The following is a 22,819-nucleotide window of genomic DNA, read 5'->3' on the forward strand; positions in this document are numbered from 1 at the left end:
TTCAAACAAAATTTAACATAAAACAAAGGCTAACACAGTAAACACAAAATACAGTTTTTAAATTACAATTGTATTTATATAAGCAAAAAAGATATCCAACACCAACTTGGCTTGCATGAAAAAGTATTTGCCCCCATAATTACTAATCCACTAATCTACCGAAATTCATTGATAATTTGGTTCATTTGGACTAAACATCATTCTTAGGTATAATAGAGTCCATTTTAATCTATGTCTGTGATTAGTTTGGCATGAAAGGACTGAAGTCAGGACGTGGGTGGGAATATTTTACTCTTTTATTTGTGTACATTGTTATCATTCTTGGGTATAGAAGAAATGTATGCATGAACTGCATTGTATTTGAGCTGCACTGCACCAAATTCCAATCAATTTGTTGAAATGGCAATAAAGTATTGAACTGCATTAAACACATCAGTCTGGGGAGGGGTACAAAGCCATTTCTAAGGCTCTGGGACTCCAAAGAACCACAGTGAGAGCCATAATCTCCAACAGGAGAAAACTTTGCACAGTCGTGAACCTTCTCAGGAGCTGCCAAATTTCTCCAAGAGCACCGTAGCGACTGATCAGTTATTAAATACCAGTTATTAAACCAGATTATACCACAAAAGTTTTCTTGTTTATAACTAGAAAATGAGCTTGTTATATCCAGATAGTCACATCTCGTTATAACATGTAACTTGTTGTTTTTCTCGTTATAATTAGATGTTTTGCCATTATGAAAAGATCATTTTTCACTCTATAATAACGACAATGTGAGAAATATCTCTTAAAAATGACAGTTTTGTTCTACTGTTAGTGGATTTTTCCACTAAATTTGATTAAGTGACACACAATATATGAAGGTAGTGCAGGTTAATGGTCATTTGTTCACATTAATTATTGGTATTATTGTTGGTTGATTGACTGATATTAAAACAGTTATTAAAGTAACTTTATGTATATATGATAAGAAAAGAAGTTTTAACTGTCAAGTCACATAATGAAGCACTTTTATTTCTCTCCTCACTGCTGTATTAAACATCCTGTCCTGTCCTCCAGGCTGCATTAGCAGTCTGGATCACCGTGTTGAGGTTCATGGGGGACCTGCCTGAGCCGAAATGCCAGATGGTCATTAACGACGGGAGCGAAAAGATCCCTGTCATGACCAAGATCTACGAGACCCTCGGCAAGAGGACCTACAAGAGGGAGCTGCAGGAGCTGCAGGTGGAAGGAGAGGTGAGAGGAAATGAACAGAAAGAAGCTGGAAGGTGGAGTGAAAAATACTCAAATCATTTCAAATAATTCTTGAGCATGATGATTGTTACCTTTTTGAAGACAGTGACAGTGGCGGATGTGATCTACAAGCATACAAAACATCATTGTTATCCCATGTTTGTATCTACAGAACAGCTCCATAGACAGCCAGAAGAGGAACAGCGTCAGACATAAACTTGTGTCTCTCACTCTGAAAAGGAAGTCCAAGATCACTGAGGAGGTGAGACTCATACCAGCAACTCCTTTTTTAAAGTAAACACCAATATTTGCTGTTTATACGGTGATATTTTTAGCATTTAGCCACCGCTTACAGATTACCAACATATTGATACGACTACTGTTAGATTAACCCTCACAATAGTGAATATTTTGAGATTTAACATTAAAATTGTGAGTCTTTGGATTCTGTGTTTGTTCTTATGTGTTTCCTGAATAGTCCTTTTCGACTAAACAGTTTCAGGAACTACACTCATGAACTAAGTGGCGTTAAAAAAATGTGTTGTTTCAGAAACATTAAAATATGATCCAGTTGGAGTAATAGATGTGAGTTTGGAGGCTTATAGAAATACAGTTTATTGATTGGCCAGAGCAGAGCTTTTCCTGATGATGTTGCATAGCGTTCTGGTTGAAGTTGATCCATGTTTAACAACTCTACGTTTTTTGCTGATTCAAACACAATGTTATCTCATGCATGGTTAATGTCAGTTTGAATGCCACGTACAGTGAGCCCTCTCTCTCACTCCCTTGCTAATGTTAATGCTTTTTCTAAGACTATTTTTCTGGCAAATTGTTTGTCAGCTTTGTGAAAGTGCAGACAGACAGGAAACAGGGGTAGGTAGAGGGGTTTGACATGCAACACCTGCCAATGGCCGGGACTGAACCACGGACATTGCAGTCATGACTATGTGGTATACAGTACCAGTCAAAAGTTTGAACACACTTCCCCATTCACTTGAAAAAGAAAGTGTGTTCAAAAAACTGGACCAGTAAGCTACTGAGGTGCCCCATCTCGGTCCTTTTTTAACTAAGCAAAGCAAACAACATCATTTTAATGTAATAAACATATAAAAAAGTCCACCTTCTGTCCTGATATTAACACTAGTGGCTCCCAGTAATTCCTTATTTTGTGAACGAGGCTGCACACAAGATGACGTAGCTGTGATGCAGTGACTTTCAGCCCTGAAAACTCTGCCCCAGCAGTCCCTGAACCATCAGGAAGTGCAACCACCAGAGTAGGAATTATTTTCACACCTGGAACTATTGTACAAAAACTAAATTTAGTCCCTGGTTCTTTCAGTCAAAAGAGAGAGTTCCTGAGTTCATCAAAACGTTCTTGGTCCCCTGGAAAGTTTCTGCAGTGGAAATTAATTAGAATAAATTTCATTAGTTTATTCCGGTCCATAATAAAACATACAACATACATATCAAATCATGTTTACACCATTTACACATATACAAAGCATTATGGGAAAAAACTGCTAACAAGCTGTACATGTTGTATATGAAGTAAATATATGAAGAGCAACAGAATACAGTGATCATAATCATAACACAGGATTTAAATATGTTATTTCTTCCAGTCTACATATGTTATTTGTTTAACTGAGCCATTGTTACAAATGTGGCTAACACCGGTTAATTTCTGTGTGTAGCAGAGGAGCTCGTTAATGAACAGTGTGATTACATTCGGCGTGGAGAAGATCAGGTGTTTGTTTTCTTTCATGTTTGTGGCAGGTCACCAGGAGGTTGACAGAGGTGGACTACAGCCTCCAGGGGAACAGCATGCTGGAGGACCGACCCACCTCCAACCTGGAGAAACTTCACTTCATCATCGGAAACGGCATCTTACGCCCCGCCCTCAGGTGACCTACGAGCAAATGTAGTTTTAGTGTCTGAAGGTCATCACCGAATCCAGACTACTGTGATCCATAAACAATGGCATTAAAAACTCTTTTTTGAAAGTCTAAATCCATGTTTAGCAGCCCTTTGAAGCTGCATTATTCATAACACTCTGCAGTATGATTGTGTTGGATAAAACAAATCACATACTGATGGTTTTTTATGCTGAGAGCCTCATGAGTAGTGGAGTAAAAATGAGTGAGTCAGTCCTCAGGGAAGGTCATCGTTTGTTAAAATCAGAGGGTTTTATCTGCTTGAGAGCATGAATTTGTTCACTAAATATAGTTGCAATTAGCTCTGTTTAAAAAGCTGACATTTTTACTTGAGTGTGGTGATAAAAGAAAATGTATGGAGAGTCTGATATGAGAAGCTTTTATCCTCTCTGGAGCATGAAAAGCTGAGTATATTTATTATGTACAAGTTAAAATTCTGGCCCAATAGTGAAGCTTGAGGAAAGGTCAGGGGGTCACCAAAAACATTTTCATTCTATTTCCAGTTCCCTCCAAAAGATCATGTTAACAAAGCCCTTAGTTTTCACATCACCTCACTGTGAGAGCTCAGTATAAGTTTTCCATATCTTAAAATCTGTCATAAAACAATTTGTGGTTTAAAGTCACTTCTGTTTCTGTGTGAAACAGAATATGTTGGGTGGGATGGGGGTTTAGTTGCAAGTGGGGTTTAACCCTTTCATGCATGAATTATTAAGTTAAAAAAAGTTTGTTGTTTATTTTTACTTTTAAACAAGTGAAAAATCATGTCAGTAACTTTTTTTTAATATATTGAATTTTGAAATGTGTCCACTGTAGTGGACACCATGCATCAACGGAGTAAAAAGTGATTTATGGAAATCAATATGGGCAAAATATATATATATGTTTATATATATATATATTATTTTATTACTAAGAGCAAATGGTATTAATACACATTAGATAACAACAACAATAGAGACGATATTTGAAAAACAAGACCGAGGCCCAATAGACAGAATGTACCCTTTGTTGCATGACGTCGACTGGAGTGGACAGATGTATTTTCAGTCACAGACAATAATGTACAAGAAAAATATTATTAAAAACTTGATAAAAGTATTTAAAATATCTTATCTAGTTGAAAAATATACTTTTTACCTGTTAGTATTTAACAGATATTCCTGAGCTACTTGGTGCATTTCCTCCACCCTCCACCATTTTGAATTTATGATTCAATATCTCAAAATCACAGAGAGTCAAAAATGATATTCAGATGGAATTGTAGACGACACTTTGGGGGTTCAACACCTGGTAGTTGGGACATGATACTACAACTTAAATGGTTCAAGATGGCTTCCAAATATCTGTCCACTGTAGTGGACACCATGCATGAAAGGGTTAAATCAAATTCTACAGATGTGATTGGATAACTCAAAAGTGGTTGTGGTTCAGCGAATACAGCACAATATGGAGCTGTAGAGGACACAACTCCCTCAACCACGATGTTTGATCGGAGAGGAGGAGGATGTGAGGGTGAAATGAATAAATTTGACCTGAATCACAGTCTTTGGAAATGTAAACATGTTTTTTTGCCAGCTGAAATCCAAACACACACCTCCTACTGAGATATTACTCTGCTAGCTAGCCTCGAGCTAACCATCAAGCGTGGTTTTATATGATGGATGTGGTTAGTTAGTCACCCCATAATCACATTGGACTGGATTAAGTTATGTAACCACCCCTGAGTTCAAGATGAGTCATAAATAATATTTTTACAGAAAAACAATAGCAAGAAATTTTGAAATAAAAATACACAAATATTATTTTTTAACACATATTAAGCGTGGGGACACAGGATGAGAACTTGGAAATGTATTTTTCATTACACTGTGTCTTTAAAAGGTAAGTTTGACCTGATAATAGTGTTGTCATGTAGAATAATCCTCCCAGGACCATGAATATATGTATCTGGATTTTCCTCCGATTTAACTCATTGTATTTTTACAATGAGATATTCAGAACAGCCTCTGATTTACCGCAGCACTGTGTTCAGGATGTGGATCTGGTTACGTTCAGCTGTCGCTCTCTCTCACAGGGATGAGATCTACTGTCAGATCTGCAAACAGCTGACTCAGAATCCATCGAAGAGCAGCCACGCCCGCGGATGGATCCTGCTGTCTCTCTGCGTGGGCTGCTTCGCTCCCTCCGAAAAGTTTGTCAAAGTAAGAAATGTTAGAAATTATTGATCAAAACATTCAGGAAACATCATCAAAAATCTGCAGTCTCACTGTAATTAAGTTAAATAAAGTTTTACTAAGGTGAGCCAGGCATATAATTCTTTTACATTGTCTGTACTTTATTAAAGCATTTTTTTTCTTGCAAAAAAAACATGAAAAACAAAATATGCCAGTAAGAACAGCTGTGTAACACTGAGAAATCAATACAGACCGAACATAGCCGAGGAAAAAAAAAACCCTATGTTTACTGGATTGATGAAAATCCAACTGAAGGTATTGACAAGACAGATCAATTACTGGAAACACAGAGTCAGCTGCTCTCAATGTATAACAGCCTCTTTCTGTATACATAAATAAACGACACAGAGTCTGTTCTTCAGATGAACTAACAAAAATTCATCAAAGTCAATGAGGGAAATAAAAATACTGTTAGATACAGCTGTTGGTGATGAGTTTAGTGGTTTATGTCTTTATTTCTGTGGTCAAATGTAGATAATGTGCATATTCTCAGCAGCCACTGTTGTGTTTACATTCGTAAACAGTTCCTCAGAGTAGAAGATATTTTATCTTTCACTGCAATTATGCTAATGTAATAGCTTTTATCCCCTTTAGTTAAAAAAACATGTTGTTTTTTCATTTTTGACTTATGACTCCATTTTGAGGATCCCCTGTGAAATCAGTTTGTATTTTCATGCTTCAAGGACTTAATTCTACTCACTTTTACACTAATAATAATAATAATAAACTTTATTTGTATAGCACCTTTCATACAAAATGCAGCTCAAAGTGCTTCACATTAAAAAGATAATAACTGTTTTTTCTTTCCATCTCCTCTGTCCCTTCTGTTGTCAGTATTTACGGACGTTTCTAGTTAACGGTCCACCTGGTTACGCTCCATATTGCGAGGAAAGGTTGAGAAGGACGTTTGCCAACCGCACAAGGACCCAGCCGCCATCTTGGTTGGAATTACAGGTACTGAACACACCTGTTGCTCAGGCCAGTTTTCTATTGACTTTCTTACAGACTAGAAGAAATAATCATCTCATGATCTTTATCTTTAAAGCTCAACTGTTAAAGCTTTCCAACGACCTCACATCTCTTCTCACATTTAAATCTTGTAACTACAGCACACGATCCAATAATTACTTAACCTTAGATACCTCATATGTACACACTAATCTTGGCAGAACTGGTTTCAGGTATTATGCACCATTCAAATGTAATGAACTGCAAACTGTCCTCAAACTAGATTCTTTCATTTCCCCCTAAGTATTAAAACTTTATTATCTGATGTTTTTATGTAATGCATGATGTTGCATTGCTGTAGACTGTTTTGATTAGAGTTTTTTTTGCCCCCCCAGGCCACTAAATCGAAGAAGCCCATCATGCTCCCAGTAACGTTCATGGATGGCACCACCAAGACCCTCCTGGCGGACTCGGCCACCACTGCCAGTGAGCTGTGCAACGCTCTGGCAGACAAGATCAACCTCAAAGATCGCTTCGGTTTCTCGCTCTACATCGCTCTGTTTGACAAGGTATAACTGGGATTAGACCAGTATATAATATGTAGAGCTGCAACAGTTAGTTGATTAATTGATTCACTAATTGACAGAAGATTAATTGGCATGATTTTGGATTGTTGCTCGGTCAAAATAAGGTATATGATGACGTTAACTTGAGCTCTAGAAATGTTCTCACTGGCATTTTTCAGTTTTCTGATGCTTGTAGACTAAATGATTTACCGACTGATCAAGAGAATAACTGTTAGATTAATCAATAATTAATTTAATCATTAGTTTCAATAATATGACACAGTATTACCTGCTCATTAAAAATCATACAGTCAGTGTTGTCCAATATGATAGAGGTTGTATATCCGAACTGAAAATCTCTGACTTTACTGTTTATTCGATAAACTTGTGAACTTCATTATTTCAGGTGTCATCGCTGGGCAGCGGCAGCGACCACGTCATGGACGCCGTCTCCCAGTGTGAGCAGTACGCGAAGGAGCAGGGCGCCCAGGAGAGGAACGCCCCCTGGAGACTGTTCTACAGGAAGGAGATCTTCAACCCTTGGCACAACCCGGCCGAGGACTACGTCGCCACAAACCTCATTTACCAGCAGATCGTCCGAGGGGTGAAGTTTGGAGAGTACCGCTGTGAGAGGGTGAGCAGCTTTGTTTGTTTTGTAACTTATTGATTTCTCTTTTTCACCGGAGATCTTGTGCAAGAACTTTAAAAAGTCCCATCAACTCCATTTGCTCAATTTACAGATGAACAACACATGTTCAGGCTACACAGACAATTCTGCAAAGTCTGAAGATGTTTTAACAGGACTAAGAGTCTAAAGTTATGCTGAAATTGAAATTTTGACCTGATGATGGCGCTGGATGAAAAGTTAAGGGATCAGAAAGGTTACTACATCATCCTGAAGGAGACATGAATATCAAGACCAAGTTTCCTAGCAACAGATATTGAGACATATCACCTGCTGGTGGAAAAGTCAACAGATCTCCAAAGTCAGTAAGATACATCATCTGACAACCATGACTGTCTGTACCAAATTTTCTTCTAATCCCTCCAATAGTTGTAGAGATTTTTCATTGGACAAGTGAAAACTTGCTGACTTGCTGGAGGTGAGAGACACAAATTAGGAGATTTCAAAAGTCATTAATGTTATTCATTTAATGTCCAGCAAACAAAATAAGGCCCCTAAAGGTCACAATAGTCCCCTGAATGTCCAGGGAACATCCTCTGTTTAATTGGTTGGCGCCATCAGTGTTTGTAGTTTCATACCAATTCATCCAACAGTTTTTGAGATATTTCAATTTGGACCAAAATGGTGGACAAGCAGACGGTCCGCCACCCGACAGACCGACAGTACCATCTCTTGCAAAAACATATTTTAGTTTAGGCCTGTCATCTCACAAAATCTGATATTTTGTGCTTAGAAAAAGAAAATATTTATATTTATATCATTGAAAATTATTCAAAATAAGCCAAAAATTGTGCTCAATAAATCACTATAGGTGCTTGAAATCAAAATTGTGCAGCAATCCTTCTATGAAGCTGGACTTTTGCCATGAAATGTTGGCCAAAAGTCTGAATCCAAATTGAGAGGTACTGGTACAAATTAAACCCTTATTAGCAATCAAACAAATATTTTAAAACATTTCTGAATAAATTGATATTTCATACTGTTGAGCTGCAAATTTGAGTTAGACTTAAAACACAACACCAGAACAAAAATTAACCAAAAACTGGTCCAAATTGGTCACTTTTGATACAATAAGGGCTCTTCTATAACCACAGCTGCAGGAGAACAGTCAGTAAAAGAAAGTTAAAGAAGTCAGTGACTATCACAGATATTGGTTTTGATTTCTTGCGATCATCTCTTGACTCTGTATCTGTCCCAAAGGAGGAGGATCTAGCAGAACTGGCCTCTCAGCAGTACTATGTGGATTATGGTTTAGAGATCCTCCAGGACCGCCTGCTCAGCCTCATCCCTTCCTACATCCCCGACAGAGAAATCACCTCAACAAAGACCGCAGAGAAGTGGGCTCAGCTTATCATCAACGCCCACAAAAAGGTGACCAAAACCAGCACTTTGTCTTTTTTTATGTTTTGAGTTTTTTGAATTGTGTGAAGATGACTAACAACCACTAAACGTCCAGGGATTACACATGAAGAGGAGGATGAACACACAGAAGGTGAAGGAGGATGTGGTGGATTTTGCTCGTTTAAAGTGGCCTTTACTCTTCTCTCGCTTCTACGAGGCCTTCAAATTCTCAGGTTGGTGACAACAAAGCACTGAAAGGCAAAGATATTCTATTGCAAACTATGTTTTCCTGCGTATGTTTGTGTGTTTTCATGGATATGTTACTGTCTGTTCACAGGGCCCAGCCTGCCCAAGAATGACGTGATCGTGGCAGTGAACTGGACCGGGGTTTACTTTGTGGACGAACAGGAGCAGGTCCTTCTGGAGCTTTCTTTCCCGGAGATCACTGCTGTGTCCAGTAGCAGGTATGAAGCACTGTATCAACACACAAAACAACACTAAAAACAAAAACAAAACATCGTATGTCAAAATTATACAAGATAGTACCAGTAAACACACATTTTCCCATTCACTTGAATGAGAAAGTGCATCCAAATGTTTGACTGGTACTGTATATATGTGCAATTTTATCCAAAGTGAGACCTGAAAATATTACGAAAACACTAACTCAAGCAGTTTATCAATATATCAGTGATGTATTGATGAGGGAGAATGAGAATACTGAGAAATGAGAATACAAATAGTTATGGGAAATAGTTATGTTGCATTACAAATAGGTTCAGCTCAGTTTTTGGATTTAGGATAAAATGGTCCAAAGCTTTTAATTCTCCAACAAAAACATAATTATAATATTTATTTTTTTTTAGAATTTTTTTTTTTAATTCAGCAAACAGAAAAACTAACATGTTAACTTACCAGAGTTCATAACCATCAACAAATCATAAATTTTGCTTTTTTTAACATTTGCTCTGTGTTAGCCATCTAGCATGAATATTGCTTAAATTCAGCTCTAGCATTGCTATGATTTCAAAATAAAGTACAACTGTCTACATGCTTTGAGGAACATTACCTTTTTATGTAGAAAATGTAATTTTAATATGATAGTTTGGACCTCTGGTTGTATCTGACATTATCTTTCTTTTTTACTTAATACAAATACCATTAATTTGGGTTGTGCTCTTAATGTCGCGTGTTTGCACTTGAGTTTGTTTTATTGTCATTTTCTATGCACAGATCTATAACTTCTGAATTCAATACAACACTAAACTGTGGTACTGTGGTCTGGAGCTGTAATTATCAATCAACAGAAAAGAAAAAAAGTAGTTTATTCCTTTTAAAAAACGTATCCCAAAGTTGAAAAAAATTACCTTTTTATGGTTAAGATCTTCTACTTTCATGAGCTACTACATGATGTCCATGTTTTGGAAATTAATTTATACATTAATGAAAGCAATCGGTTAAAGTAAACTTCGTTTTCCAGAGGGGGTAAACTGCAGGGCCAGAGTTTTACCTTGGCCACCATGAAAGGAGACGAGTACACGTTCACCTCCAACAACGCAGAAGACATCCGCGACCTGGTGGTTGCCTTCCTGGAGGGTCTGAGGAAGAAGTCCAAGTATGTGGTAGGACTGCTGGACTGTCCCAACCCTGGTAAGAATCAGCGAGGGTTTGAAAATAAAAGCATGTTTTGGTTAATTTTTTGTAAGTTTTGGCCTCACCTTTGGGAGACATTGGCTTTTGTTTTCCTTAATTGTGCATATATTCGTTTTTATCTCCCAGCGGGGGTAGATTCCACATTCCTGAGTTTCTCCAAGGGGGATCTGATCATCTTGGATGAACATGACGGAGAGCATGTGATGAACTCTGGCTGGGCTCACGGCATCAACGACAGGACCAAACAGAGAGGGGACTTCCCTGCAGACTGTGTCTACGTACTTCCTACTATCACCAGACCGCAGTATGACATAGTGGTGAGTGGAGCCAGAACAACAACATCTTGAGCTTTGGGAAACAGTGATCGACATCTGTCACCAATTCCTGACATTGACAACAGGAAAGATAGCCAACTGAAAGTAACGTTACAGCCACAGCAGTTGATAATGTTACATTAGCTTACATCTTAATAAATGTGGGTGTGCTGCCTGCATGTTATTGTAGTTTGTCCCAATTGTTTCGTTGCTGCTTCTTGTCTAATTCTCTTGACAGATGAATGTAGTTCATAAATCTGTTTTTTCCAAGAACCGGTAACGTGAGATAACATTACTGACAGAGACAGAACTCAACTGAATGTGAGATGCGTCTTATTAACGGCAATGCAACAGGTGAAACAGCTAAATCAACTTCTGAACAAGAGATATTATTGGCTGCTGGAAACTAATCAGGAGCAACAAGACTTTGCATTTAAACAGTGATCAATTCATTTGTCCATTCGTCTGTCTTTAACATTATAGTTTAGTTTATGCTTTATGCTAAGCTAGGCTAACTACATCCTGACTCCAGCTGCAGATGAAGTGCACAGACATCAGACTGAAATCAAACTTCTCATCTCACTCTTGGAAAGAAATCATAAATCTTCCCAAAATGTTAAACTATTGCTTTAAAAACACACTCTGTGTAAGTCATTTGATGCATCCTTCTGTCGATTTATAAAAAACTATATAACTACATCTTAACATCTTGTCTTTGCAAGTGAGTCTAATAACTCAGACGTCTCCTCTCTGTGGCTTCACCTTTCACAAGTCTTCAGCCCTCTTTTCACTCTTTCTGTCTCTTTGTCTTTCTTCCTCTTTTCTCTTTCAGGCTCTGGTAACTATGACTCCTGATCAGAGGCGAGAATCCATCAGTGTGTCCCTGAGTAACCTCTCTGACAATGAGGACAAAACCAAGGCCTACACACTGGAGGAGTTCTCCTACGACTACTTCAGGTGTGTTTCCCAAATCTTTACATGCACACATATAGATATAATTCAGGCGTCTTACTCCATGTGTCCAAACAATATTCATATTAAATGTATAGTTGCCTTATTAACATATAGCTGTATTATGCAAGAATGTTATGTTTCTTCTCCTTGTTTCCAGGCCTCCTCCTAAGAGCACTCTGAGCAGGGTGATGATCTCTAAAGCCCGGGGGAAGGAGCGTCTGTGGAGCTGCAGCAGGGAGCCTCTCAAACAGCCTCTGCTGAAGAAGGTTCTGGCCCATGAGGAGCTCTCGCAGGAGGCCTGCCTGGCCTTCATAGATATCCTTTAGTGGAGGATGAACAGGTTTTGTTGTATGTTTGGCTCTTTTTTTGTCATTAATGTCTTTTTTGTAAATTTAATAGTCTCTAAACCTTTTCTCCAAACTTACCAAGGCCTAATGTGAAGCTTCAGCCGTCCAAATGAGTCAAATCAAGTAGATATCTTTCAACGTTACAGTGTTTTTAGTGCCAGAGTTCCTCTTTTTGTTACTATACTTCCACCGCAGCTCAACAGGGAAACACAAAGAGGGAATTTGATGCTAAAAAGATGGTAAATGTGGCAGATATCCACTTGATATGAATAACTCAGACTTCTGAAGCCTCATATAAGCTTCAGATTAACTTTTAAATATATTTTTGCACAAAATGACACACTGTGGATTTTGGCCCCCATCACTTACATTGTAAGTTTATTATGAATGGATCTTTTAACAGCCAGTGTGAACAGGAGAGGAGGAAAACTTCCTTCAGTATTTATATGAGCAAGACAGACTTTACACATCGGCTTTACATGCTGCTGAAAATGATGCTGAATATATTTTAAAGTAACTTTGCATATTTAACTGTCTGTAAGATGTGTTATATATTGAAAATACATCACAAAGCAGTTTTTGTCTTGTTTAAACTGTAATTATGTGTTTCATTTGCTGTTACTCTGGGATTTTTTTGACAACATTTTTCCCGAAAGTGCCAATCAGGGTCCAAAATTTCTGTTCCAATTTTGGATTGCTCCTCATTTGAAACAACCTTTTTCCAAATGAACCACTCAGTCACATTACACTGTATCTCACGACCTGTTGTCATGTTAACGGTCGATGTCCTTAACTGTGGCTGTACCTATCATGAAGTATATGGGCGACTACCCGTCCAAACGAGCGCGCTCTGTCAACGAGCTCACCGATCAGATCTTTGAAGGAGCACTGAAGGCTGAGCCGCTCAAAGACGAGATCTTCTGTCAGATTCTCAAACAGCTCACCGATAATCAGATCAAGTAAGTCTAAAACACACACACACAAACATAAACAGATATCAAAGATGTAAAGTATGTAACAGAGCATGATGCTGCCTTTAAGGAGCTCTTACAAATGTCAGAATTATGAGTTCAGTATTTACGAACATGACGGGGACAGTTGAGATGTGATGAAAGTTTTGGTTCTTCTTACGTTCATTTATTTAGAATAAGAAAACATGTTATAAATGCATAATGACACAGCTTTCATACAGCTTTTCATACACTTAAGGAAAACTAATGCATGAATACAGCAGGTACACTATATGTCCAACAGTAAATGGACGCCGGGACGTTACACCCTCGTGTGATTGTTAAACATGTCATTCACAACCCATTGGCAATAAGCTGCAGCTATATCAGCCTCCACTTTTCTGGCAAAGGTTTTTATCACAAGACTTAACATGCCAGCAGGGATTTGCTCCCATTCAGCCACAGGAGCATTAGTTAGGTCCAACACTGATGTTCAAGTCAAGTCCATTTTTATTTATACAAGCCCAATATCACAAATCACAACATGGGGCTTTTCAATCTTTACAGCATACAGCATCCTCTGTCTTTAGACCTTCGATTTGAATTAAGAAAAACTTCCTAAAATAAACCTTTAAAGGGGAAAAAATGGAAGAGAGACCTCAGAGGGAGCAACAGAGGAGGGATCCCTCCTCCTCCCCAGGACGGATACATGCAATAGATGTTGTGTGAACAGAATAAACTAAGACAAAATTACAGCATGAAAAAACAGGATGACAAAATTATAGATCAGTTGATATGAAGAATATATCTGGTGTTGGATGTTGGGTGATGGTCTGGCCCACAGTTGGCGATCCAGTTCATCCCAAAGGTGTTGGATGGGGTTGAGGTCAGGACCCCGTCGAGTTCCTCCGTGCTAAATTTGGAAAACAGTTTCTTTATGATTCTTTCTTTGGCCATTAAGTATATTTAACCCTCCTGTTGTCCTTAGGTCAAATTTGACCCGTTTTCAAATGTTTTTATATCAGACATGTGGATTTCTTTCATCTAATTGACTGAAGATCACATGGATGGTTCCATACCACACACTGTGCAAGTAAAAGTAATGATCACTACTTTCATTGAATTTTGGGTGTTTTATTAAAATTTATGGCATCTGTGGACTTTTGTCTTCTCGAGTCAAAATTGACCCGGGAAGACAAAAGATGCATGGTGTACGGGAAGACAACAGGAGGGTTAACTCACTAAATGAGAGGGGTTTTTTTAGATCTCTAACTCACACAACGGCACTGCTGTTGATATTTTAATGCCAAAAGAACACATTTTTGACCATTAACTCAGTTGGATCATAGCTCATCATTAGATCATTGCTTACTGTTTGTGTGTGTGTGTGTGTAGGTACAGTGAAGAGAAGGGCTGGGAGCTGCTGTGGCTCTGCACTGGTTTGTTTCCTCCCAGTAACATCCTGCTGCCTCATGTCCAGAAGTTCCTACAGGCTAAGAAACACTATCCGCTGGCTCCAGACTGCATGCAGCGACTACAGAAAGCCTTACGGTAACACACACACACACACACACACACACGTCCCTTTCTTCTGGTCTTCATAAATACTCTTGTTCTGTTCACTTTACATTCGTCTCTCTTCTGTTTCATTTATTGTAGAAATGGGTCGAGAAAGTACCCTCCTCATCTGGTGGAGGTGGAGGCCATCCAGCACAAAACCACTCAGATCTTCCACAAAGTTTACTTCCCTGATGACTCAGATGAGGTCAGTGACGACTAAAATCCAAAATGTATATCATTACATAACATATAATAACTGCAAGAATTAGACTGATACTAGCTACGAAGCTCATATTAGCTTTTATTTAAAAATCAACACCCTGATTGTCTGTGATTAGCATTGAGACATTTTGGACTCCACATACAGTATGTAAAGAAGCATTTTTGACATTATCCAAAGGGTTCTGAATGATTTTTATGAGTCTAGAAGGTTGTAAAATAGTTGGAAATTGATCAATATAATCCTTCAGTTTACTTGAAATTATAATCATAATTCGAGATTCCACACAACAGCATTGACATTTTTATTATCATATATTGCACATGGCCTTCTATAAACCTGCTACACTGAAAATATTTGCTCAAAATTCACATTTTTCTCCCCATAATTTCAGTTTCTTTCTCATTTGTCGTGTTGTGTTGTGTTCGCAGGTGTTTGAAGTGGAGTCGAGCACAAAAGCCAAAGACTTCTGTCACAACATCTCTGGACGTCTGATGCTCAAATCCTCTGAGGGCTTCAGTCTTTTTGTCAAGATCACTGACAAGGTGAAGACAATCTGTAGCCTTATTAACTGGATTCTAGTAAATACCCTGTATGTTAGTACTGTAGCATCAATATACTGTGAATTATATGTTTTTTATTCTAAAACTAGATGTCTGTCAGAACAGTTGAGTACAGTGTACAGTAAGTGTTGTTTAAGGGAACAGATCTACATTTTGGGAAATACACTTATTTGCTTTCTTGCCAAGAGTTAGATGAGACGAGTTAGATGAGACTCTCATGTTTGTTTAATATGTTGCCACAGCCAGCAGCAGATTAGCTTAGCATAAAGAATAGAAACAGAGAGTAACAGCTAACCTGGCTCTTTCTGAAGATTGATACCACTCTCATGTTTGTCCATTTAATATGTTGCCACAGCCAGCAGCAGATTAGCTTAGCTTAGCATAAAGAATAGAAACAGAGGGAAACAGCTAGCCTGGCTCTTTCTGAAGGTAAAAAATCTGCTTCGTGCTAATCAGCATGTTATATCTTGTGTGTTTAATCTGTGTAAAAACTGAAGTGTAAATATGACATGTTGTGTACAGAGGGTTATAATATAAATGTTGGTAATTTCAGTCTGTTATTTTGTGGTTTTCCAGGTCATCAGTGTGCCTGATGGCGACTTCTTCTTCGACTTTGTGAGGCACCTGACTGACTGGATCAAGAAAGCCAGACACGTAAAAGACGGTAAACTAAAATTCAATTATATCTCTTCCAACAAGAGGCAAATCTTGTAAATGTGTCCTCTGTCTGATTGTTTCATCTGGTTGTAACAGTTTATCTTCTCAACTGTGTGTCGCGGGTGTGCAGGTGTTGTGCCTTCATTGACGTATCAGGTGTTCTTCATGAAGAAGCTGTGGACGAATACTATACCAGGAAAAGACTCCATGGCTGACTCCATCTTCCACTACTACCAAGTGAGTGGCCTCTGCTACAGATTATTTTACTTAAAACAGCTTAACAAGTGGATCAACATGGTCTTTTTTAATGGAGTTTGGATGTTCTGTGTATGTTTAGGGACGAATTTACCGCCAACGGACAGCTTCAAACTGAAAAAACTGAACTAAACACATGCAGACGTGCAGTATTGTAAAAATGACGTTCCTCTCTGTACAGGAGCTGCCTAAGTATCTGCGTGGCTACCACAAGTGTTCCAAGGAGGAAGTGCATCAGCTGGCGGCGCTGATCTACAGGGTGAAGTATGAGGAAGACAAATCCCACTTCCACAACATTTCCAAGATCATCAAGGAGCTCGTCCCTCAGGAGCAGATCAGATATCTGTCCCCCGACGACTGGAAGAGGGTGAGCTGATATATCAGAGCAGCACGAACTGACTCACACACCGAGACGTCTGAATGAAATTTCTTGTATTATTTCATGTCAGGTTATGCACCAATGATCAGTTGACAAATATTTTCCATTTGTGGCCACAGACGTAGAATAAAAAAACTTTTGATTGAAGCATCTTGGTTTGCAGTTCTCTGTTAACTTATTATTTTAGTAGCTATTCTCATCCAAAAATACAAATTTTAAATCTGATGTTGGTAGTTCGCGTGTATTTTGACTTCTGATGTTCACATAGATAAAAAATACATCAGAATAGATATGTTTTATCCATAAAAGTGTATGGTGGTACTCTAATATTAATATTGGCTCAATCACAGTCAACAAATAAGTAAAAAAAAACTAAAAAATATACAAAATATAGACTGAAACCAGAGCTACTTACCGTAGAAATTACACAGGCATCAATTAATGTTACAAACACAACACAAATACAAAATAATAGCGTCCCACATTTAGAGGTCAATTCAAAGAAACACAGAAAAACTGACTTTAATGTTATTATTCAAATATCTCTGCTAAATGGAAGCCAGTTAAAGCTACAGTGCCCTGAACCCTGATTAGAGATAAGAGTGTAAACATAATTAATGAATAAGTGAAAAAGTGTCTTTCTTTTGTGCTCTCAGTCCATCATGTCGCTGTTCAACAAACACTCAGGGAAGACTCGAGAAGAAGCCAAACTCTCCTTCCTGAAAATCATTTACAAGTGGTCAACATTTGGTTCTGCCTTCTTTGAAATCAAGGTAAAGACGTTAGATCACAGTAATTAGTTTATAAAAGCATATAAAAAGTTGAATTTGAGAGTTGTCTTGTCATCTGTTGTGATTACTTTGTGTTTATTCTCATTTTAAGAAAACAGGAATACACAATAACGTGTGAAATTTGTTTTTAAAATTATTCTGTTTTATCTGCAGCAAACAACTGATCCAAATTACCCAGAAACCCTCTTGATAGCAATCAACAAACATGGAGTCAGTCTGATTGATCCAAAGTCTAAGGTGGGTCCAGATTTATCTGTTTGTGTCAGTTTGTGTTAAAAAAAATAGTTTTGATTTGATCCAAATGTTTAGAGCTACAAAAGAGAACTTTGTGATTTGGCTGCCTGACAGGTTGAAGTTATGACCCACAAATCCACCAAACAAACCTTTAAAAACAAGATCTGGGATTTTTATATCTCAGTCATTTTGGCTTTAAGTTACATATCAGTTAAAGCACCACAATGTGTTTTCATTCTGTTACTGTGGTGTCATTTTTAATTTCCTTGTACGTATGATATAGCTGTTTCTGCCAGCAGCAGTGTATCTGTGTTCATCTGACTCGTTATACTTCCCGTAGGACATCCTCACCACTCACCCCTTCACTAAGATCTCCAACTGGAGCAGTGGCAACACGTACTTCCACATCACCATCGGAAACCTGGTCCGAGGCAGCAAGCTGCTGTGTGAAACCTCACTGGTGAGCCAAACAAATTAAATAACATGTTCATGAACAACATTTTTCTGTATTTGGACATCTGTCTTATGGTTGAGTTCAGCAGCTTTTGGGCAAAAATGGCCAAAACAGCAGAAAAGAATGGACTGGGGCATATTTTTATAAGATTTTTGACAGATGTTACACCCATAGAGTGGAAGCTCACTCAAGGGGTGACATATTTTAGAAAAATAATTTATTCTGAAAGAACAAATTGACACTTTGTGAGTCGGCTGATCTTCAGTGGCTTTACTCTTAACATTAACTGCCAATTTAAATTAGTTGGAACAATCCAAAACAATAACAATATAATATAAAAATTCAATATTTCAAAATACAGTAATCATGTATAAACTAGCTATTTCCATTTAAAATCATTAGTCTGACAGAATCACAAAATATATATACATAAAATAGGCTATTAAAAATTATCAATTCTATAAAAGAGCACTGAAAGTACTATATCAGTCTATTATTTACAGTTTTATCATTTCAGGTATAAAACAATTATCTCATTCCCTCATAACTTCAATCACGCAACATTTACATTACAATATAATCTCACTCATTCATCCTCTGTTTACGCGTGATGTATTACAACGTGAGCTGCCTGGTTGCCTTGACAACGGTAAACAACAGCGCTGCTAATCAGCTGTTCGGGCTCAGGCTCTAACTGACGATGTTCTATAACCGTTGTAAACAACTGAAAATAAACGTTATGAACCGTTATAAACTGGAACTAAAAATAAACGTTATTATCCGTTATAAACAAACTGAAAATAAACGTTATTAACTGCTAGAGGAAAACGAACAAAACAAAGAAAATACAAACCACAAAACACTATAACATTAAATCTTATACATAAATACATACATACATACATACATATCAGTGCAGTCAGGCAAACCTTACATCTGTTTAATTTAAAGATAACTATCATTGTAACTGGCAAGCTAGTGCCAACTTGCTCCACCTAGCTAGCGCATATACACTAATAACCTACAGACACGCTACCATACATAAAGCAGTACAATAACAGTAAAAACAACAATAACACAATAAAAACAGTGCATTAAATAGAAAAACCGAAAAATTGAATACACACTTGACATTTACTCACCTGAAAGAACAAATTGACACTTGGTGAGTCGGCTGATCTTCAGTGGCTTTACTCTTAACGTTAACTGCCAACTGAAGAGTGCAACCGCTCATTCCTTATATACCCCCAGGTGGTCTCGTGCCTTTTCCATTCCAACTACCAGTATGTGAAATTAAATGGGGGGAGGGTGTCTGTTAACATTCAAAATAAAGTTTTACACATATAAAAAAATAACATTTAAATCAGTGGAAATGTCCTATGTGCCACACAGACATCATCATTTGTCTGCTAGTAAATTAAAAAAGACTTCAGATATAATATTTAGTCTCCTGTATAACACTCAAAAACTAGAACTGAAAAACTGAGTTTCATATGATTTTTTATGGCTGACGACGTTTTTTTTCCACTTCAAAGATATTGTTGAATTATTTGCAGTTCTGTTTTTAACATCAGACTTACTTTATGGCAAGAAATCTCAGGATTGCCTGGAAAAGAGTATTAAATTCCCAAGTTTACTAAAGTGCGTCTGATTTTTGAACCCTCAGGGCTACAAAATGGACGACCTCCTGACCTCTTACATCAGCCAGATGCTGACGACCATGACCAAACAGCGAACCTCCCGAGGCAACAGCAAGTGAGCAGACAGCTGGAAACTCATCGATCTCTGTGACAGACAAGGCACGGTCAGTCAATCCTGCGTTTTCCTGCACAGTGTGAATACAAAAACACAAAAACTGTCCCACCAGCTGTGACACTGTAATGCCAACGTTTTCATTTATCTTATTGTTTATCGGCCCTGTCTTAAAACTCACCTGTTGCCTTTTAAAATGACCTTTTCCTAACATGACACATGTAAGGTGGACAATTGTGGACGTTCTCTATAAACTGCTTGTCATGTTATCTGCCGTCCTCCTGCATCTCCAGCAGTCTGCATTGTTTTGTCAGTGAGGTTTCTCAGTTTATTATCTCTGTGCTGTAAAGTTTTCCTAAATGAGCTTTCATTACGACTAGTTTTAGACTTTTTAAGACTGAATTCAATGCCATGATGTTTTTTTGGGTTTTTTTTTTTTTCAAATCCAGGAATCAGTGTTGAGACAATCAAACTGTATTCCAGCTTCTTGCTGGATTCACACAAAAATAAAATGTCAGTCTGGGACCGTATTCACAAAACATCTTAAGGCTGAAAGTAGCTCCTAACTGGCTGAGTTACTGTAGGAGAAACTCCTAAAAATAAGGGGCATGTCAGTCCTAATTTTAGTTCTCATACGTTTTTGGGCTAAGAGTTTTTTCACAAAGCATTTTAGTGATAAAAGTAGCTCCTGAGTCTGAGAAAAGTGCCTCCCAGCATCAGGATTTTGAAAAAATTTTATGATAATGAACTATGTAATGCGTATTTTGATGGCAGGTAAGTTAATAAGGATTTAATCAGTGTACCAAAATATTAACACAGTAATACCAGGAAAAGAAAACAGAAAAAAACAGTCTACATAACTCTCCACTACTGTGCCACTGGAAACATGCGGTTTTAGAGTATAACCGCCATCTGTCAGAATTATTCATCAAACCAAAAATAAGCCAAATGGGGCTTTTCTTCATCCGCCACCATTCAACCATCCCACACTGAAAGAAATGTTGGTACCACCGGCTTCATGCTACCTGATGTTTACATTTTATTTGCAGTCTTCAAAATGCATAGCAGTATCATAAAATACGCTGGTGGAACCAAACATCTTTCTGCTAATTTATGAAGGCGAAGTGTGTGTGTGTGTGTGCTGACAGAAAAGTTACTGAAAGTCAACACAAGGCGTTAGCAGCTAATGCTACTTCAAACTGAGCCCTGGCTCCTTCCGGTTGAAGCAAAACTGAGGAAAAGAAAACACACTCAGCAGCATTTTAGTGGCTAAAAAGTTATCGAGTGTATCCCTGCCCATGTTTACTACTGTTAATATGGCAGAAGACGTACTTTTCTGGAGTATTTATGATTTTGTATTTGAAATAAGATATGTAGAAAGTTTTGTTTCTTCTTTAGTTACACTTTTGTTCAAAAAGTTAAAATATCAATTCTTAATCGCAGCTGAATCAATTCGGCTTCATATCGCAAAGTTAATCGTTACAAATTTATCTATCGTTTTTGTATCAGATTATGGACAATGTAGCGTTATACGTATTGAATCATCGGAGAGGGAAAGATACTAATATGTAGAGTTATCCCATCAAAAGATGAAGATTTGTTCAGTCAACTGGAAAAAATATCTCGATATCAACCATAGACTGTGTAAAAATATGGACGTAATATTACCGTGACGTCACCCGTTAGTTTCCGAGGAGCGGTTTTGAAGCTCAAAGCGAGCCGCTCCGGCCGTCGCCATCTTGGCAGCACGTGACTCTGCCTAACTCCCAGCCAATCAAAAATGGGCAAAGAGGCGGAGCCGAATGGCTGAAACAAGCCACCTAGCGGCTGGCGGACCTGTCACTCAAAGCAGCCATGTTCTTCATTATGCATAACTTTACGGTTTAATAAAATTTAAATGGGCGAGTTATAAAAAAATTCACCCCCGTACAGTTGTCATGAAAGGGTAAATTAGCTATAGAGACCAAAACTGTTTTTTTTTGTACCAGGCTGTAAACGTTTATTTCTGCTGTAAAGTTGGGCATTTTAACATGGGGGTCTATGGGGAATGACTCGCTTTTGGATCTACCCTCAAGTGGCCCTTCAAGGAACTGCAGTTTTTGGCACTTCCGCATTGGCTTCATTTTTCAGCCCCGGAGGTTACCGCTTGGTATCAACCACAGACTGTAGATGCTTAACATTTACTGACACAAACGCCAGTCACCTGTTAACCAATCACTGAGGAGACAGTGATGAAACATGACGTCATCCATAGCAACGGGGTCGTCCAGCCGCTTCTCTTGGAGTTCTCTCAGTTCTTTACTAAAAGTTGCTCTCAGCAGCTTTGTGAATCGGTCTTAAGAGGAACTTTTAGTGCCTTTTAGGAAGAATCCAAGTGGTGAGTTAAGATACTTTGTGAATACGGCCCCAGTCTCTAATAACTTTTAATAAATAAAAAAAAAAGATCAGTGACTAGTTAGTAAGTGGCCAGCTGTAAAAATCCCTCGACAACCAAGACTAAAATCCCCAAAACACAAGTCTGTCTTGTTGCTTTTTGTTTATTTGTCTTGTAATTAGCTTCATTTTTCAGATGCATCCTTATTTATGCTCAGAGGTTTTACATGTTTACCAAACCATCAAATGTAGTGTCACTTTTTAATGTGTTTTAGATCAAATCTCTTTAAATGTAGACTACACCAAAGCTAACCAATACTTCAACAAATGACCCTTCACAAATCAGTTGGTCATTGGTTTGTTTCGTTACCAATTGATGCAGTCGAATGTGTGTTATCATGGACGGATTTGGATGAAACTCC

General features: G+C 38.0%; 1 protein-coding gene and 1 long non-coding RNA gene across 2 annotated transcripts in view; one reads left to right on the forward strand and one right to left on the reverse strand.

Annotated features, from left to right (window-relative positions):
* The window catches only part of LOC121910695 (unconventional myosin-VIIa-like), a 56,476-nt gene extending 36,440 nt beyond the window's left edge, over window positions 1-20,036 (forward strand). Inside the window, exons 27-51 of the mRNA XM_042431984.1 lie at window positions 1,060-1,236; window positions 1,406-1,495; window positions 3,010-3,137; window positions 5,242-5,368; window positions 6,236-6,355; window positions 6,745-6,918; window positions 7,322-7,549; window positions 8,801-8,971; window positions 9,057-9,174; window positions 9,279-9,405; window positions 10,422-10,591; window positions 10,721-10,911; window positions 11,741-11,865; window positions 12,020-12,177; window positions 13,015-13,168; window positions 14,555-14,710; window positions 14,819-14,924; window positions 15,371-15,484; window positions 16,079-16,166; window positions 16,290-16,396; window positions 16,596-16,781; window positions 17,450-17,566; window positions 17,738-17,821; window positions 18,159-18,278; window positions 19,939-20,036. Coding sequence (XP_042287918.1) covers window positions 1,060-1,236; window positions 1,406-1,495; window positions 3,010-3,137; window positions 5,242-5,368; window positions 6,236-6,355; window positions 6,745-6,918; window positions 7,322-7,549; window positions 8,801-8,971; window positions 9,057-9,174; window positions 9,279-9,405; window positions 10,422-10,591; window positions 10,721-10,911; window positions 11,741-11,865; window positions 12,020-12,177; window positions 13,015-13,168; window positions 14,555-14,710; window positions 14,819-14,924; window positions 15,371-15,484; window positions 16,079-16,166; window positions 16,290-16,396; window positions 16,596-16,781; window positions 17,450-17,566; window positions 17,738-17,821; window positions 18,159-18,278; window positions 19,939-20,031 — 3,429 coding nt within the window. The 3' untranslated portion in view covers window positions 20,032-20,036. The remainder of the gene's footprint in view (window positions 1-1,059; window positions 1,237-1,405; window positions 1,496-3,009; window positions 3,138-5,241; window positions 5,369-6,235; window positions 6,356-6,744; window positions 6,919-7,321; window positions 7,550-8,800; window positions 8,972-9,056; window positions 9,175-9,278; window positions 9,406-10,421; window positions 10,592-10,720; window positions 10,912-11,740; window positions 11,866-12,019; window positions 12,178-13,014; window positions 13,169-14,554; window positions 14,711-14,818; window positions 14,925-15,370; window positions 15,485-16,078; window positions 16,167-16,289; window positions 16,397-16,595; window positions 16,782-17,449; window positions 17,567-17,737; window positions 17,822-18,158; window positions 18,279-19,938) is intronic.
* LOC121910698 lies at window positions 17,290-20,055 on the reverse strand. The gene is made up of 4 exons (XR_006099714.1): window positions 19,965-20,055; window positions 19,415-19,584; window positions 18,177-18,275; window positions 17,290-17,512 (listed from the first exon to the last, which is right to left on the reverse strand). It is a non-coding gene; the product is annotated as an uncharacterized LOC121910698 (long non-coding RNA).
* Between the last annotated feature and the right edge of the window lie 2,764 nt (window positions 20,056-22,819).

The sequence above is a fragment of the Thunnus maccoyii genome, chromosome 13 (assembly GCF_910596095.1).
Source record: "Thunnus maccoyii chromosome 13, fThuMac1.1, whole genome shotgun sequence".
NCBI classification, from domain to species: Eukaryota; Metazoa; Chordata; class Actinopteri; order Scombriformes; family Scombridae; genus Thunnus; species Thunnus maccoyii.